General features: G+C 40.0%; 2 protein-coding genes across 4 annotated transcripts in view; one reads left to right on the top strand and one right to left on the bottom strand.

The window, feature by feature from the left end:
* niban2a (niban apoptosis regulator 2a) overlaps window positions 1-1,243 on the bottom strand; it is a 42,388-nt gene extending 41,145 nt beyond the window's left edge. Inside the window, exons 1-2 of one of the 2 annotated variants that reach the window (XM_035991651.1) lie at window positions 1,116-1,243; window positions 918-1,069 (exon numbers count right to left, since the gene is read on the bottom strand). In XM_035991651.1, coding sequence (XP_035847544.1) covers window positions 918-972 — 55 coding nt within the window. In that variant the 5' untranslated portion in view covers window positions 973-1,069; window positions 1,116-1,243. Of the gene's footprint in view, window positions 1-917 lie in introns of both variants that reach the window. The other variant, XM_031277552.2, reaches the window with a different exon arrangement.
* A 1,197-nt stretch (window positions 1,244-2,440) lies between these two features.
* The window catches only part of stxbp1a (syntaxin binding protein 1a), a 39,073-nt gene continuing 22,203 nt past the window's right edge, over window positions 2,441-19,310 (top strand). For both annotated transcript variants that reach the window (XM_031277553.2, XM_031277554.2), the window contains exons 1-5: window positions 2,441-2,721; window positions 16,338-16,387; window positions 17,849-17,930; window positions 18,039-18,115; window positions 19,118-19,196. In XM_031277553.2, the coding sequence (XP_031133413.1) occupies window positions 2,685-2,721; window positions 16,338-16,387; window positions 17,849-17,930; window positions 18,039-18,115; window positions 19,118-19,196 (325 nt within the window). In that variant the 5' untranslated portion in view covers window positions 2,441-2,684. The remainder of the gene's footprint in view (window positions 2,722-16,337; window positions 16,388-17,848; window positions 17,931-18,038; window positions 18,116-19,117; window positions 19,197-19,310) is intronic.

Genomic DNA, 19,310 nt, shown 5'->3' on the forward strand with positions numbered 1-19,310 from the left:
AAGCAAGCACAAGCCTGGAGGAGCTAAACAGCAACTACAAAATCAAAACAAGGCTTCTCCCGTTTTCCTGAGATGTTTTGGACCTTGGACGCATTGCCAAAAGACTTCTACCAATGACCGTCTTCTAATTTCAAGAAAGCATCTACAGATTAAATGAAGTGTTTCAGCTTCTGCACCGTTCCTCTGCTTCCCTCTGCATGCATGCTTTGTTGAAGTAATGACACAGACCTGCACAGTTCACAGTTGGAGGCTGGAGCAATCGGAGACTTAAATAGCAACCAGTCCCAAACTTCTACAAACATGCTCCCCTTTGGGGAACCTACTTATTATCGCTGAGAAATAGGCCTGCAGCAGAGATGGGATTCAGGGGAACTGTTCAAGTAGAGCAGAGCAACAATGCACTGATGTGAATGAGAAGCTTTGTCCTAGAATGAAACGGGGAAAGCTTAGAGGATCAGAGTTCAATTTATTTTAACACCACATATATTAAGAAATAGAAGTTGGATTATTTTTTGGACAAATCATGCAGGAAGGTCTCAGTGTTTTTTTTCTCTGCAGGTCAGTATGACAGGTCAGTTTGTTTAATCTAGAGTTTCTCAAACACATAAGCATGCGTTTTCTGTGAAAAAGAAAATCAGATAAAATGTTTATGTTGAAATTGACACTGTTTAAAAATGTTGGCTGACTTCTAAGGCCCCTTGTTTGGACATTTTAATTTAAGACTTGATGATTTTAGTTTTTAGATAGGGTACCCTCACTGGAGGAAATATAAACGAATGACGTTTTTGAAAATGTCTTGGATATACTGTATATGATGTATGTTTTGGATACGAGTAAAATAACTTTTAAGGAACTTCAGGGTATAGGAAACTCTATATATCAGTCCTTCAGCTGCAGCTCGGTCACTCCTCTCTTACCTGTTATCATCTCCTGTCTGCTCTCATCCAGGTGAGATGAAACCACGTCCCCCATGGTTACAGGAGAGCCTCACAGATCCTTCAAGTATCCGAGCTAGTTACAGGTTGTACCCAAAGAGAAAATGTGTTTCAGTAGTATTTCCAGTAGTCTCAAATATCCGATCAGATCCGTTGGTAAATCACGTTCCCTCTGAGAGGCGCACGGCTCCGGCGCTGCTGCGTGTCTTCTCTCCCGCTTTCCCCTGAGTGTGGAGGCGGACTGCGGCGAGGTAACGACTCCCGTCCGCTGAGAAGCAGGCGGAGGTGAACACTAGTCTGGCTCACAGTGGCAGGACACACCCTCTGGGAGTCATCACTGGTTCAACGTGTTCAGGCGGCCCTGCCAAGGGTGTGGCCAGAGCCTGGAGCTTAATGTAGTGTCTCACACCGTATTTGATATTTACTGTGAATCTAAGTGTTAGGTTTAGGTGCAGTCCGACTTTATTTAGCGTTCAACTAATAGCCTAACTTACGAATATGACATTTAAAATACAAACATCCATGTAGAATAACCTAGGATACTATATTACAAGATCACCCCTAATTGCAATGTGGCTTATTTATAAATAGTTTAATATTCTGTATTTATTCATTTCAAAACTACTCTTAACGCCCAAAAGGCCTACTGTTAGAGGTTTTGCACTAAGAGAAAAACCGTTTTCCATGATGCCCAGTCTTTGCGTTTTCCCGCAGAAAGATACATGCTGCGCTCTTGTGGACACTTTGTTTCTCGGCTCTTTAATATTGAGAGGGGCTCTAGGCCTGTCACTGCAGAAAACCTTACTTCACAGCGGCGAACCTGTAAATCAAATAGGCCTAGGTCACTACATTTTTTAAATAAATATATAATAAACAATGCTCACAGAGCAGATAGGTGTGAAATAATTAAATTCATTTTTTTTTTTTTTTTTTTAATACATATTCTCACTGACTCTCACTATATACTTCATACACTATACACAGTAACAGCAATAATCGCCACTAGTGCTGGAACAGTTTGTGAATAGATTCGTTGATTAACATAAAATTAATCCGCAACAATTGCAGTTATAATTGTCAGGAGTTTATTTTCAAGAGTTCCATATATCAAGCAACATTTCTATATTAATTTCAACTTTCAAGAAATGGGCGGATTTTCTGCTTTTCTCTTAATATCGCTGTAAACTAAACTAATATATATTTTTACTTTGGGTTTTCAGGCAAAATAAGCACTTTGTAGACATCACATGCACAGTACAACAGCCACATGAATCGACAATGAAGAGAATAATTGCAGATCGGCAGTCTCTTACCATTAAAGCTATCTATTTTGTTGTTGTTGTAAAATAACAGAACTATAGGCCAACATATGACGTATGGTGATGTGGTATTTAAATATCTGCTCTTTATTATAGGCCGATATATATATTTACATGTAGTAGACAATGAATGGCATGCTCCTGGATAGAAGGCTATAAAATAGAATAGAATGATATGAAGATGCTTTACCAGGGACAAAAGAGCAATAACACGACTGTAGTAAGAAGTTTAAGCTAATAAGTCGCAGTTGTAGCCAATGATCCAGCACCACCAATGGGGGTATGATGCGGAAGGATACGCAGTGACGTTTCCAAATGGAGGCTCCTCCGCAGCGATGAGAAGTGAGCATAGAGAGGAGGGAGAGAGAGAGAGAGAGCGAGGAAGGAAGGAAGCAGAGAGTGAACGCTCAGTCCAACACTCAGCAGCATCATGGCACCTATCGGATTAAAGGCGGTGGTCGGCGAAAGTAAGCTTATTTCTTTTATTTTGCTGTAAATTTGGTCAGATGCAGCGCTGCGGTGTGCTCACAGGCGGTTGTGTTTGTGTGTTTTTGCAAGGTGCGGATGGCACCTAGTGCATCTGGGCGGTGATGATGATGGTGAAGGTGATGCTCTTGGTGTTCCATTGTATCTCATTGTAAACCACAGCAGTGTAGTGAGGGAGCTGTAGATAGCCCGCAGAGGCTGGTTTGTCTCACTAGGCTACTGCGGTGCGATGCGCAATTGTATTTCATGCCGCGGAGACGTGAACACCGATTTTAACTCGCGGTTTAATCCACTGATGAACGTAGGCACCATTCTCCAGAAGGATGCAGTTAGGCTGGGAGAAAATGAAGCCCACATACGCCCTTTTAGCCTTAATCAGCGCTTATTTCAGGAATAATCAGCGCTGCAGTGGAGCTGCAACATGCCTGCTGTTTTGTATAGACTACTGCAGACACTTGCTTCTCACGCCTTGGCTAGCCAATTATAGCTAATAATCTAATGTAAAGATATTGGTTATGAAGTGAGTAAAGGTTAACACTCTCCATCCGTGGGATTCCCTGGTTTCAGCAGTGCCTCACCCCTCTGATGGAGCATAAGAGATTGCGTAAAACACCCTTTCTGAACCGGAGCGCTTCACAGCTCAATCCAGCTGCTGTCAGCTCCGCTGCATATTAATGGCGGATTGTATCCAAGACGAGAAAGTTGCCTTTAAAACGCCGCTATGCAGGAAAACCCGCATTATCTGTAGGCTACATAATCTACCGTCCAGTAACGATCAGTGTATGCCGTTTCACCATCATCATCATCATCATCATCACCATGCCCTTTACTGGCGGTGCGCCACCGATCACACGTAATCCTGCATTATTAGGACTCTGTAGACTCGGCTGTCCAGTACTGATTTTGTTAGACTCATTTATTTCGGCTGATGCTCCATAGTGTCGGTGTGTGGTGTTGATGCAGGCCTGAACATGCAGGCCAGCTCCATTCTCCTCAGCAGGGTCAACTGGGTGCAAGTGTTGGTGGTCGTGATAATGTCAGACAGGCCTGCATAGTGAGATAAAGACTCATAGAGACCAGTTAACAGAAGGCGTGAAGGTATCTAATAGGCCTACATCATGTCATTTTTCTTAGCTGCACATTCTCTTCATTTTTAACGAGCCCTGCCCTTGATGCAGGATTTCTTTCACTAGATATCTGTTGTTCATCTTATTGAATTGGTTTCACATTTCACTACAGAAATCTAATCACGCTCTGCAACAATGTCTTGCTCCCTGGCAGTAAGATTGCTGAATCTCTAAATTTCTTAAATCATATCAGGGATGAATCACAAGTCATATGTCCTGCTCATAGACTGTAGAAATGGGTCCTGCTGCAAATCCTTGGGCCCCCACCCCATCACACACACACACACACACACACACACACACACACACACACACACACACACACACACACACACACACACACACACACACACATACATACACATCCACTTCCTCAGTCTTACAGAGACACAGTATTTTTCTGCTGGGATATGATAGAAGTGGAAAAGGTCTGTGCTTTGGCTGAGAATCAGGCCTCCCACATGGAGCAAGAGTTGAGCCTGAACCACCAATGGTTACAAAAAAACAAACAAATGTCAATTCACTTTGAATATATATATATATATATATATATATATATATATATATATATATATATATATATATAATATTTGGTACATTATTTAGAATTAAGACATATTCACTTATACTGTACAGTGATCGACCTTACGTTCATTGCAGGGAACTGTGTTCTACTGTTATTAGAAAAAAAAAACCTCACGTCTCAAACGAAAACTTTATCGACTCATTTTGTTAGTTTTTGATTAGTTTGCTTGGAATCACTGATTTTAACAATGGAATTGTGTAAATCATTAGGATCATATTGCCACGATGAGAGTCCACTGATAATACGGGATTACAGGCCAGCCCTGCTGTGGAGTTAGAGCAGATTTTTTAAAGAGGTGAGTAGGCCTGGTGCTATATTGTGGTTGAGGTGAGAATTAGTATAGGACCTTTCTGTAATATGGCAACATTTTTTGATTTAAGACTGATATTTGATAGAAATTCTATCATCTGCACTCCTACAACATTACACAATACAGCTTCACATGCCAAACATTCCTGCTTGTTCTACATTATTTCATGATGTAGGCCTTGTAACTGGCAATTACATAACCCAGTTTGTAAAACTAAAGGCAGGCACGCGCAGGCTCTGTGTCGACTGAATCGTCTTTTCCAGAACGATGTAAACCCTTGTGCATGTTTCCCAGTAGATAAAGGCAAGGGACGCAGCAGGCAACACCTGCGCTCTGTTTGGCTGAGGTGAAGCTGGGATGGGATTGGTGGAGGTGGTGAGGGCAGAGAGGGAGGGCGACACCATCATGGGTCCTCTCTGCAGCAGTGGATGTAGCAGCCAGGATGAAGGAGGGGGATGGGCAGTAAGCAGAGCTTCACTCTCCCCTTACATGACTGTATATGAGCATCCGTCCCAGAAAGAAAATAAAGCTAAATGATGAGGATCTCAGCAGCCAGCAAAAACCTGAGCTGATAGACATTTCATGAAAAACTATGCAGGCACTCAGGTTGATGAAACTGAGGGAGCACAGTGGTTCTTTTTGTAAATTACAACCATGTGATTAAAAGAAAGGATGTTCTGTATTTAACATTCAGGGGGTGAACACTTTATAATGTAATGCATATAGGGCTGTTGTACTGGACCTCATTACGCTATATTGTGCACACATTCATTCCACTCCTTATATTTCTGAAGAGGCCTCTTGTGACTTAATGTTGACCCAGACAAGGAACAGCCTGACATTGCAATTACATTCCACCCTGAACATCAATTTTCAGTAACATTTATATTAAGGTAGGAATGTTCACCATTAACTAGTTGCTTATTAGCATGCAGCATTAAGGCTCTTTATTAGTCACAAAAAACGCGTTTTAATGCCTTATTCTGCATGACCAAGTGATGTAGTTATGAGCAAGACCTCACTTAAGAATGGGAAACATATTCTAAGTTAGAAAGCCATAATTTAGATTTATTAGGACACTAACACTTGCAGTTTTGTGTTTTGTTACATAAGAATAGACAATATTTATTCTTGTGGCACTACCACCTTATGAGGCCCATACTCATCAAAGCATATTAAGATCAGAATTCATGTACTACTGTCAATAAGCAGTAATGAGGATGTTGCAGAATAAAGCATTAATACATATAATGACTAATAAATGGCCAATAGGCTAAGATACTAACAAGCATGCTAAAAGGAAACCAGTTAATGTAGTGAATACGTGTTCCAGAAGGTGTTACCACATTTTCTTACTTTCTGATTTTGGCATTTTGATCACTTTATTAATCAGTCAGCTGATGAAATCTGCCAGTTGTAATCCAAAAATTGAAATGGCATATCACACCTGCAACAATAAGATATTTGCGTTGTTTCTGTTCTCACGTGTTAACGATAAGTTTATGAATGCAGAGGTAGAGCTAAACTGTTAGCATGCACCTGTTTGTTTGTCAAACACTTAGTTTGTCCCAATTCCTTGCGATTATACACTATTACAATGGAATTAAAGCCATATAATAATCTTCATATTGTTATATTTTGGCAATTAGGCTACAATAAATGTGTACTGTTCAGTGCAGGGCTGCCCCTCTTAGCCGATTAGTAATCGGTCGTTTTGGTCTTAGTCGACTAAGATTTCTTCAGTCCATTAGTCATTTTTAAAATACTTTTTTTATGCTGAATGACTTATTTACAAGAAACATATAAACACATCTCTGGTAAACACAAAAAAGTGGTGGTTTTAAAGTGGTGCTTTGTGGAGAAACTCAGTTTTACAGATCTGTCAATTTAATCTAATCGATTAGTCGACCACATCATTAGAGTATTAGTCGACTAAGAATGTCTTTAGTCGATGAGAGCCCTAGTTCAGTGTTAAAACAACAGTAAACGATGCAAGGCTTGTGCTGAAAGATGCCAGTTGAGTTGTTGGTATGACTACCTGGACATGGAATCTTAATATTTTGTGAGTATCATTGTTTCGTTTAGTCTTTGTTCTTGTTGCAATACTTTGAAAACATTAAAGTACTAGTGTGACATTTTGTGAAATACGCCCATTTGTCTTGCTGCGAATAAGATACATTAATACGACTGTCATGTCTGTGCGGTAAGGCCAGAGCTGGAGTCAGGATGTGGCTAGCCTAGCTTAGCATATAGACTAGAAGTAGGGGGAACAGCAAGCCTGGCTCTGTCCAAAGTTCAATTTCTTGGCAAACAAAAGCCAGGCACAGTGACTATGCAGCTTCCTGGAGTTTTGGTGTCACAGTGAGGTTACCGGGTTTGGTATCGTTGTTCCTGTACAGAGAACAGAATCAAAACCTGTGATTGTCCATTGTATCAGGGAACCTGCACTATAGCTGGAGACGCTGCAGTACTGAGCAGATGGATAATCTGAATAGCTCCAACATATGGTTTAACTCCCCCTTAAACTATAAATTGCAGTTTTTGCATTTTACTTTATTCCTGGAATAAACAAATGAGAGTCAATGTGTTGATTAGTGGGTTTTAGAGGTGATGATGGTATGGTTTATTTGGATAGATCCAGGCGAGCTGTTTACCGAGCTGTAACCGTATCCTAAATCTAGCTATGTACTTACTGTAACACACAGATGTGACTGCTATTGATCTGTTCATTTAACTCTTGGAAAGAAAGAAGTGCATTTCCCAAAATGTTGAACTATTCCTTTAAGTGTCTGATTGGTTGTGATGAGTCAGCTCACTCTTATTTGGAAGTATCTGGAAGCAGGCTGGTGTTTATTTACTCCTCTCTGTGTCTGGCTTACACACACACACACACACACACACACACACACACACACACACACACACACACACACACACACACACACACACACACACACACACACGTCAGTTTTAATCTGACCTTGGAAGCAGCACTGAAGCAGAGCATCACATACTTGTCTGGGTTCAGTGTGTGACGCAGTGCTTGCAGTCCAGGGCTTCTGTAAAACACACACACACACACACACACACACACACACACACACACACACACACACACACACACACACACACACAATAAATACACACGCACGCTGCAAACACACACGCTCCCAAATAAATCCATGCCGAAATGTCATCAGTCATCAGTGTTACAGAGCATGAAGGGCTGGCTGAAATAGAGCTCTCTAATTCATGGTTACAGTGGCTCATAATCTTAATGAATCCCCGTTCTCTTTCACTGAGGAAGAGTGATGTGTCAGATCTGGCAGACATCCTCTTCCTCCCACTCTTCCTCAGCAGCATGTGACTGCTCACTCATCCTCCTTTTGCGTATACACACACACACACACACACACACACACACACACACACACACACACACACACACACACATGCACACGGTGGAGACATTTTTATAACAGCGTTACAGAAATATCTACTTACATAGAATTGGTGCAGTACGAAAGCCAAGTCACACCAGCCATGATGCTCTGGTCATGTGTCAAGTTGTTATATTAACTGTAAGAGGATTTCATATGCAAAATGATATTGGTTCAGGCTTTTATGCTGTACATTAATTGTAACTGTAACTGCTGTACAGTACATTGGAGGAGACTGCAGGGCACTCAAAGCTTCAGACAGTGCTCTAGCCAGGCTGTTAGATCACAGTGGATCACTTGCTTTCTTACAGTCTACATTATTATATACTGGTTGCCATTTTCAGCACCCTGGGGTTCTCTTTCCCAGCTTCACTTAAATCCACCTCTAGTTAGTTTCTTTAGAGTGCTAAAAAACAAGCCAATGTAAACACCGCTTGAATTTAGAGCTGGGCGATATGGAATAAATCGAATAACACAATATTTTGACCAAATAACTCTATCGATATTGCGGCGATATCGTAGGTTTGAATATTGGTGCTTTCGCTAAATATTAACCCAATGAGATGTTTGATAAATAATCACTACCGTGGATATAATGACTAAGTGGGTAAAGTGGCGTAAGTGGCGTTTTGTGTCTAAGTGAGAAGACTGAAATGGGTACAAGGTTTTTTGAAATGAGTCCAGTATTGAGTAGAGATGTTCCAATACCAATACAAGTATCGGTATCGGCTCCGATACTGCCTAAAATGCTGGTATCGGTATCGGTAAGTACTGGAGTTTATGCACCGATCCGATACCACGTAATAAAGCCCTAAAGAAAATCTACGTTAAGTAGTTTATTTATGTTATTTTTCCATTATAACTGACTGTCAAATTGGATAAAAAAAGAAAGTTCTGTGGCATTCATTGTTTGTGTTTGTTCATGTTTCACAAAGAGTTTAACCTGAGCCAGACGACAACAAAGATAGAAATAATATCACATCCATACAGGGATAGTAGTATACAGTTGTTAAAACATAATAAAATATATGACACACTGGTATCGGATCAGTACTAGGTATCGGCCGATACGCAAGTTCAGGTATTGGAATCGGTATCGGGAAGAAAAAAATGGTATCGGACCATCTCTAGTATTGAGCACGAATGCTGCTGCTGTGATACAGGCTGCAATGTAACCACTCTGGGCATTTGTGCACCAGTCTGGTGGGTTTGGCGATAGTGTTTTCAGGTCTGTTTCATGTTGAACAGAAAGGATCCCACTCTTCAACAAAAAGGTCTATCTCTGTAGGTTTCCTTTCCATAATGTTGACACTTTGAAAAATAATAATCTGAGCATGTCGGTGCCAAAACAAGCACTGTTAGTGGACGTAAATTGAAGGTGCGCAATTGCCCATTAACATTACGTTGCAGCTTGTTTTTCGGGCCGCGCTCTTGCTTAATACTGGCCCAATTTCAAAAATTGTTGTTCCCATCAGTCACTTAGACACAAAAACATGGGAAAATAGGGTTAGGGTATAGGGTGGAGAATGTGTAGGAACCCTGATCAGAGCAAAGATGAACCCAAATAACATTTGAGTTATGATTCATTATAATTATATATTTGTCAGAAGAGAACAAAGGGAAGGAAATAAGCCTTCATACTTCAGTGCAAACCTCCAGGTGTGCTCATATGACTGCGGAAACTGCATCAGCTTGGCTTAGTCTTAAAAATATAGGCTAAACATCGAAATTCAGTCTGTTAACAGTTGTTACTGTCTGATCACACTGTAAACTGGTTGGAATCAGACATGCCACCAAAGCGACTGTCAACAAAAACATACAGATACATGTACAGAGGGTCTCTGTGCTCAGGTCTCATGACTCTGCCTTTCCCTTGCTGCTGTACGTCATCCCCCCATCACCCATTGGTGCAGGTCATGGGAAAAGGGTCCTCACATCAGTCCATTTCCTGTTTTGGCTGGTTGACCTGCACCTCTCCTTAACCTGCATAATTTCTGACCTCTGACTAGATGGATGTTGGAGGCCAAAGAGACTACAAACTCACGATCCTCTCTTGCTTTTCTCACAACCAACTTGTGCTGGTTGGGGCCGGTTAGGGTGATATGGAACAGCAGGCCTGTTTGACCAGGCTGCAGACTAATTGTACTTGTACTCTTATGCTCTTTTCCATGTAGTTTATATTTTTTTAAACAATTAAAACAGTGCACAAGATACATTCAACTGCAAGGAACCACAACTTGTGATGTTTAATGCTACATTACACTTTGACTCTCACTGATGAATTTAACCTCACCATGAGTTAAACTGACTACAAAACAAATTGACCACCATTTCAATAAGAGATGCAACTAACATGTATTAGTTATGAGTTAATTCTTTTCTACAATTGATCAATTGTTTGGTTAAAAAAATGTCAAAAATAATAACCAGAGTTGACAACGTTTCATTTATGGGATGGTCCGGTGCCACCGGAGGTTCCGCCGGATGTCTCTCATTTCGGCCTGATGTCGCTCACCCTGTGCTTTCTTTGTGTTGCCATTCTAAACTCCGGTTGATTCTGGAAACATCCTCTGGGCTAGAACCAACAATTAAATTATATGAATCTTTTTTTTTTTTTTTTTTTTTAAGTAACATTCTCATCACACACTCGACAGCCATTTTAATACCAGAGCTCGCCTCCCTACGTACACATGTTCCACCAAAACAAGTTCCTTCCTGTGGCTATTTTGCAGAGGCAGCGTTGCCCCCCGCCCCCCCAAGACGATTGTAATTGGTTTAAAGAAATGCCAGTAAACCAGAGTACGTTTTTCTCCTATCAATTTCGATGTCAACAGAGGAACGCAGATTTTAGTTCTTACATTTAAGAAGCTACAACCAGAAAATGTTTGGTAAATGATAAAATGAACATTATAATTAATATATTATAAGACGTCAACAATTAGCATTGAGTCATGTCCCACTACAACATGTCCCAGTGCGGAAAATAATGGACTGAACAGTGTAATGAATGCCACTGTTATTTGCCTCCTATATGGCAATAGCACCATTTATTCTGTATATGGCATGGTTTCATTCATTAACTATGGTGGAGACCTGGCTTCGTGTGTTCTTTAATTTTTTTTTTACATTTGCTTTTTATTAACTTGAGAGCCTACAAGTAAAGCTTCAAGTGCTTTTCTGACACACACACACACACACACACACACACACACACACACACACACACACACACAAACTGAAGATAAGTGAAGGCTGCTGCTGTGTTTCAGTGGGAGCCCTGCTAAAAATGTCTTTCTGTCTCTTTAAGATCAGCCGTGTCAGATTCTCTCAGCAGTGATGCTGCTGTGAAGCTGAGATCCAGAGAAAAAATGGGTCATGTCCTCGTAGGTGAAAGTCCCTGAAGGGGAGATAACCACGAGACAAAGGGAGAAACTGTCAGCCGCATAATGTGTAGTCAGAGCTGATGCAATTAGCAATATCATGTAGAACGTCGCACTTGTTTTTTACTGTGGCAAAATTATGTTATTTGCGTTTAGTACCCACAGAGTGTGTCAAAAAAACAGACAAAAAATATGTATGTATATTTATATATACATACATATTTTTTCAATCTAATGTTTTGCAGTTGATTTTCTGATGTTTTCGTCTGCCATGAGGAAGTGTATCCTGTTACACTGGATGTGAGAGATTATGAGGCGTGTGTGTGTGTGTGTGTGTGTGTGTGTGTGTGTGTGTGTGTGTGTGTGTGTGTGCGCGCGCGCCTGCCCCTCTGCCCCTCTGCCTGTTTGGTTGACACAGCTGTTGCACTGTGTTTTTTCAGGTCCCTTCCCTTCTGTCTGACTGGTGCGTTCCTGTATTGTTGTGGCTCTATCAGGAGGTTAGAAAGGAAAAATCCAAAGTGCTGTCTCTTCCTGACGTGATTTTAATGTTCATTTTCAGTCATCAGTGACGCGAGTGTGCTGCGTTCACTTTATTATTCTATTATATTTTCCTTATTCACATGACTCAGTGTAGGTCAACACAGGAGATAAAAGAGAGGAGTGAGGAAATAGCTTTGTAAATATAGTGTCACAGTATGTTTTCCATCCAGTTCACCCTAGAAAACGGTCTATGTCAAAACTAAAAAAAGTACTATATATTTAAATATGAAAAGGATCAATTTAATCTAAGCTATTTTCTGAAGACAAAAAAAAATAGTTTGGGTGGAAGATTTTACACACTTTCTTAAGTTGCACTCTATTAAGCCAGTCTATTAAACAAGAAAGATAAAACACATATTACATATATGTCGTGATATACAATTCCAGTTTTATTTTTTCCTTACAGGAGTATATTGAGAATGTGTAGGGGCTTTAAAATAGTTCAGAATTATGTACTCAAATGCACATTAAAGCTGCATTAAATGTATTTTTAGCCACTTGGAGGCAGTGGAACAAGCTGAAAACACAATATTGACATATTGTCACCTTTAAAAAGCTACATGTTAGCCTCTTTCCAACCAAGTAGTTACAGGAACGTAGTTATAGGAACAGTCCACTTCTAAACAGTTCTACTAACTACTCTCCCCCATCACCGGTTTTCGCATTTGCATTTGCACTGGCCAAGTGGCCACAGGAACTGACCTTTTGTTATTATAACACAGCCATCTAACCACCACATGCGGGAAAGGGAAAAAGGGAAAAGACCTTGCCCTGAAGTAGGAGCTGAAAGAGTTACAGGAACTGCGGCCAGAGAAACTTAATAATCTCCAAATTGGTTCAGTCGGAACACGAGAAAAAAAGGATTCTAGGAACGTTATGTTCTAGGAACTGCAAAAATCCCTCCGGTCGGAAAGCGGCTATTGGCAAACAGTTACCTATTCGCACATCCAGCTGACATGGAGCAACACTAGCATTCATTCTGATTTGTGTTTGTGTCCACAGGATGAATCTAAGTCCAATATCCCCTCTCATTTTTGCTCTAGTTTGGTCTCCACCATCTCCTGAGAAAAATATCTTGCTCTTTAATTACTAAATGCTCCATTTTCTTCACCAGTTAGTCGCCAACTTTGTGTGTTGGTTCTGGACAAGTAGTGTACAGTGAGTTTGTCAGAGCTTATTTGCCGAAAACGGCTGCGGGATTAATGAGAGTGGAGTTTGTTGACCATGAATCCAGAACTAATAGTTAAAAGATGCTAAAAATGCTCTGTTGAGCTGAGTGGAACTGCAGAACCGGCTCATAATTCTCTGTCTGTCTCCACAAATGCCACGTTTTGATCATTTGATTTATTGTTTATGTAAAAATATTGTATAATGCACCTTTTAACTTTGCTTTCACAACCTGACAGACCGTAATCTTCATATACATATTCCCCCGTACTAAATATGTATTGATAACCAATTTTAATTGGAGTTTTCTTCCCTCAACTGTACCCCTTCATTGACCCACATGGATTACAAAAGCTGTGTTTTTGCTCCTTGGTTCACCTTTAGAAGACAATTTAATACAATATGTAATGTGAACGTTTTATTTTTTATCAACATTAATGTGTGAGAGACCTTTTTTTTGAGCAGTGTGACATCTTGAAACATAAAAAAATCACTTAAAAAAACAGTAGTTTGTACTAATAAATTAGATACAGTATATCAGTTGAGTGACTGGAGCTGCTTTTATCAGAAACCCTTTATCAGAAAAATGCTGCAGCACAGAACAAGAGGAAACACATCAGCTGCAGCAGAAGAAAAGGGCAAACGAATGACGTATATAACCGCTGTGTCTTTGTTTGTCTCATCCTGCAGCCTGAAGCCGCTGCTGGATGAAAAACAAAAGACTTTTTAGGAATAACGGTGAACCAGCTTTGATTTTACAACTGTTACTTTGAGCATTTAGCACAGATTCGTCAGCAGCTCCAAAGACAAAGTACTCTGTCCTTAATAAAATAAAGCCCATGTGCGTCAGTTTTAGTTTTTTTGTTGCTTTGGTTTGTATCCGTTGGTTCTGCTGTTGTGCTGACACAGCAGCTTACAGAACAAGACACAGAAGATGCTGGAAATAGACTGAAGCCGAGTCGGGGAATCTCTGTCGTTCAGTGAGAATAATAGTCGTACTATTCCAAGATCATCCGTCCCACAGGAGGGCAGATACAGCGCCTCTGCCTCACAGGAGGTGCAGGCCGGGGTCTGGCTGTGTTTCTGGATTCACTCGGTCAAATTCCAGTCAGTCGTAGTGCATATGCTGCTTTTAAAGGCCCATTCTGTAGTTTTTTTAACAACAAAAATTTGAGCTATATATTTACATACATAACTGAAGGGTTTGTATCTATCTGTCTCTATCCTTCCTTACATCTCATCTATCCTTCTGTCCTTTCTCTCATCCTATCCTTCATTCCTTCCATCTTGTACTATATATATATATATATATATATATATATAATTTTTTTTTTTTTTAAGTCTGACACTGTGGGCCCCTCCTCCAACCAAATGACAACACTCATGAGCGCCCATGTTGATAGAGAAACATTAAAAAAAAGTTTATTAATGAATTTTGTCACACCTACTGTTATTTGTCATACCTCTAAATTTTGAGGTGATGGTTTTGATGTAAACGGGCAATATCATTCATCATTAGCCTTGAGATACAACTTGACATTTAGTCGAGGCATTTTCTATATATATATCTATATTTGTCCGTTACAATTATGCTGAATAGCAGTTTATGTTTGCAATGAACCCATGGATGTACAGACAACTACATTACTATGATACTGAAGAAAACTTAAAAATGTGATAATTCTCAGGCAAGTTCTGAAGTTGTCGTTTTCCTTCTATGCGGATTTGTGTTTATTTGTGATGGACGTTGAAGATACTATCTTTGTGAGTGTGAGTTACACTGAAAGTAGTGTATCATGTCTGTGTGTTCAGATTTGACTGAGTTATGACTCTGAGAAGGAGTACGACTTTTGGGCCGCCAAGGGTTTTAAAGTATTTAGCTCCATGAGCTGTGTGTCAAAACTGCTGACCATGTTGATAGGTGGGTCAGTCAACAGACCAAACTACAGTAACTAATGTATTGCTGATTTCAAAACACCAGCAGTATGCACCTTTTGCCTCACTTTTCTCTCTTCAACTCTCCCTCACAGTTTGATTCATCCTATCTATCTGTCCTAGCCTTCAGCTCCTCCCTCTCGCTGTGAAAAGAGCCAATCAGCAGCTGGTTTCTTCATCACCTGGAATAATTCACCATTGGTTGTTTTAGAGGCAATAAAACACAGACTGATTTGAACAAATCCCTGATCTTTATTTGATATGTGTTCTGTAATCTTTTTTTTGTACAAGTCATTTTTAATCTGCGATAATCCATCAGTATCTGTGTGGCCTCAGGTTTTAGCCTGGGCCGAAGAGCTTAGCGGTTTATATTCACAGCGATCCAGCACGATGTTAAACAGTAATTCAGCCTAAATGGATTTATCCTAACATCACGGGCAGATGGTTGACACCGTGATCAGGCTAATATCAGTAGCATGGCATAAACATGACCATCGTGCTGTGACCTTACAGTGGATAGGATTACTTTTCCTCTGTGGATCTTTGAGATCACTGAGAAACAAAGCAGAATCCCTTCCCAACAGTCTGTGTGTGTGTGTGTGTGTGTGTGTGTGTGTGTGTATATATATATGTGTATATATATGTGTGTATATATATATATATATACCGTTGTCCAGCTGATTTATTCTGCTGGTACGATCTGTGCTCATTAACCTCGTCGGATGCTATATTTGCCTTTCGCTGCTGTTGTCCTCCAGTGTAGGAATATCATTATGGGATTTTTAAATATATACCAGTAGGGACGGATAAGGTTAGTTCTTTCCATTGTAGGTTTTATTGTTGAGTTGAATTTGAGTCAGGTAAGCTAATACTAAAGCACGAATACAGTAAGCATTTTGTTTTTGACTCAATTCTCTACTCTATACTTGTTAACACATGCAGATGGTAATACAAAGTGAAGGTTGCATGAATGTGGAGATTGTTTTACTGTGGGGAAAAAGCGTGTGTGTGTGTGTCTCTCTGTCTGTGTACAAGTATTCTCTGTTTACATACTGCATTAAAACATTATACACACCCATCAGATTCCTGATGATGTTTCTTTTCTTTTGCAGAGATTATGAATGATGTAATCAAGAAGGTGAAGAAGAAGGGAGAATGGAAGGTAAGATGTTCACAGTTACAAGATTATACCCTGAAATAACAAAACCTATCTCTAAAATAAAAATAAAACCTCTAATGGAGAGGAGAGCACCGATGTGTGGGCTGTGAAATGTCAAATACATCATCATATTTCAATGACTTACACGTCCTCACCCAGACAAACTGATCAGTGAAGTGAACCCTGCAGCTTCTTCTTGTTTTTCTATAGATTGTAAAGCTTACTTGGGTATTTGTTTAATTTAATATATATTTTACACTGTACATTCTGGGAAAGAAAATCTGCCAACTTATTCCTCCTCCCTGTCCAATAATTTAATAACGGCCAATTCAGACATTATGAAGTTGTTTTTTTGCTTAAATTAGTATCTTGTGTGTCGAGTTTAGAGCTGAAACAATTTGATTCGATTAATTGATTAATCGACAGAAAAATGTATTGGCAACAACCTTGATCATTGATTCAAGTTTTAAGTAATTTTTAAAGCTAAAAATCCAAACAAGCAGCTTCTCAAATACGAATATTTGCTGGTTTTCTTAGTCTCTGAAAGTAAACTGAATATTTTGGGTTTGTTGGACAAAACAAGCTGTTTTAAACTGTGATGGGCATTTTCTTTTAGTATTTTCTGACCAAACAGTTAATCGATTAAATAATTGTCCGATTTAATCAGCAATAAAAATGACTTATTTGCCGCCCTTGTCCCTTGTTAACTGATTTTCTTAGTTGCAGTGCTTGAATTGGGATTGAAATGTTCATCCATTTTTCATCTTTCAATAAGGCAGGTAAAAAATAAATAAAATAGAATGTAGCTTAACTCTTAGACAAGTAAGGGATAATGTAAAGCGAGTCATTATTGCGAATACATGAACCCCAAAAGGGGCTGAGAAATAATTGATTTGCATTCATGACCTGCTTGCTCTGCATTATCCTGCTTATTACATGGCTGCTTACTAAATAAATCAATAATTTGACACAAAATATTAATTTAAAATGGATTTTATTGATTTAAAAACGGTCCGTCAGAGTCTACGATCACACCTGCGTCCATAGCAGCGGTCTGCTATTCAGAAATAAGAGACCGTAGAATGCCCTAATTGACCAATTTAGAATTGAGCATTCAACAAAGCCGTGTAATAAACCAGAATAACTAAGGCCATGCAGTAGTCACAGGAACAGAAGACAAGAGTTAAAGCCTAGATGTAAAGGGATGGCAGAGAGTTTCACTTGCTTAGTTTTTCACAGTTTTGGGACATTAAAACAAAACTGACTTGTGATGTCAGTTAAAAGCATGAGCAGGCTAAAGATTGTAATGATCCCCAAAAATGATCCTCCGTGAACATCAGGTAAAACACAATTCACAAAATGGATGTATAGCTTTCATTGAATGAGACAGTTTTACTGTTAGCAGCATGTCACGTGAGCATTAAACTATGTTTGTAAAGTTACGGTCTTATTTCCTGTTGCTAGGCACTGATCGTGGACCAGCTGAGCATGAGGATGTTGTCGTCCTGCTGCAAGATGACAGACATCATGACCGAGGGCATCACCAGTAAGAGACGACGATCACATTCTCTCCATTGTTTGTTTGTTTGATTGTTTGTCTGTGTATGTTCCTCTGTAACGGTGTACATGCACATGTCTGTTTCTGCTTCTTTAGTCGTGGAGGACATCCTGAAGCGACGAGAGCCTCTTCCCAGCCTGGAGGCCATTTACCTGATTACACCCACAGAGAAGGTACCCATTCTCTCTCTCATTCATAGTGACGTGTATTCAGCCGTGGGTCTATGGCAGCCGGTCTGTATGTTGACTCAGCTGAGGCAAACCACACATACGCACTTCTCTCTCTCTCTCTCTCTCTCTCTCGCTCTCTCTCGCTCTCTGACTCTCCCTCTGACTCTCCCTCTCTCTGTCTCTCGCTCGCTCTCTCCCTCTGAATCTCTCTCTCTCTCCCTCTGTCTCTCCCTCTCTCTGTCTCTCCCTCTGTCTCTGTCTCTCTCTCTCTGTCTCTCCCTCTGACTCTCTCTGTCTCTCTCTGTCTCTCCCTCTGACTCTCTCTGTCTCTCCCTCTGTCTCTCCCTCTGTCTCCCTCTGACTCTCTCTCTCTGTCTCTCTCTCTGTCTCTCCATCTGACTCTCTCTCTCTGTCTCTCCCTCTGTCTCGCTCCATCAAATTAGCTTTATTTTAAATACCATAATTGAGTACAGTATTATTACCAAAGCAGGTTGTAGGTCCACAGTGACCATAAATGTGATCCTTAATACACATTGACATACAGAAAAAAAGCACAAATGGTTTGCACATTGCTATAATTGTTTTTCTTACATTTTGTTGTACCAACCAGAAACAAATAATTACAAACTAATCATTAATTAAAATTCAAAGGAGTCATATTTCAAAGAAGCTCAGCACAGTGTTATGTGTTGGTTTCCCATACGTTGTTGCTTCAATGGCATTATTTTTCCCAAGGGGGTATTTCATTTAGTTTTGTTCTGTTTGGTATTCATGTTTGATCTCTTTGGCCAATTATTGTAAGCTCTATTGGCATGGCGTGTTGAGCAAAGATTTTGCTGGTGGTCATTTGCTTACTAAGTGGTTAATGTAAAGGCTTTGGCAACATCAATTGATCAAAACATCATGGCAATAAAGCTTCAATGAATTAAAGTGTACACAAGACAAGTGATACACCGACTGTAGTCAACACACTGAGGCCCTGATTACCTGTTTCTCTCTCCTCAGTCTGTCCACACCCTCATCGCAGACTTCAAAGACCCTCATTCAGCTAAATACAAGGGAGCCCATGTTTTCTTCACTGACTGTGAGTAGGTCCATGACGACTTCCTTCAGCATTACTGTATGTAGTACACTGTTTTTGTTTTAACACATACAGTGAGGAAAATAAGTATTTGAACACCCTGCTATTTTGCAAGTT

The sequence above is a fragment of the Sander lucioperca genome, chromosome 14 (assembly GCF_008315115.2).
Source record: "Sander lucioperca isolate FBNREF2018 chromosome 14, SLUC_FBN_1.2, whole genome shotgun sequence".
NCBI lineage: Eukaryota > Metazoa > Chordata > Actinopteri > Perciformes > Percidae > Sander > Sander lucioperca.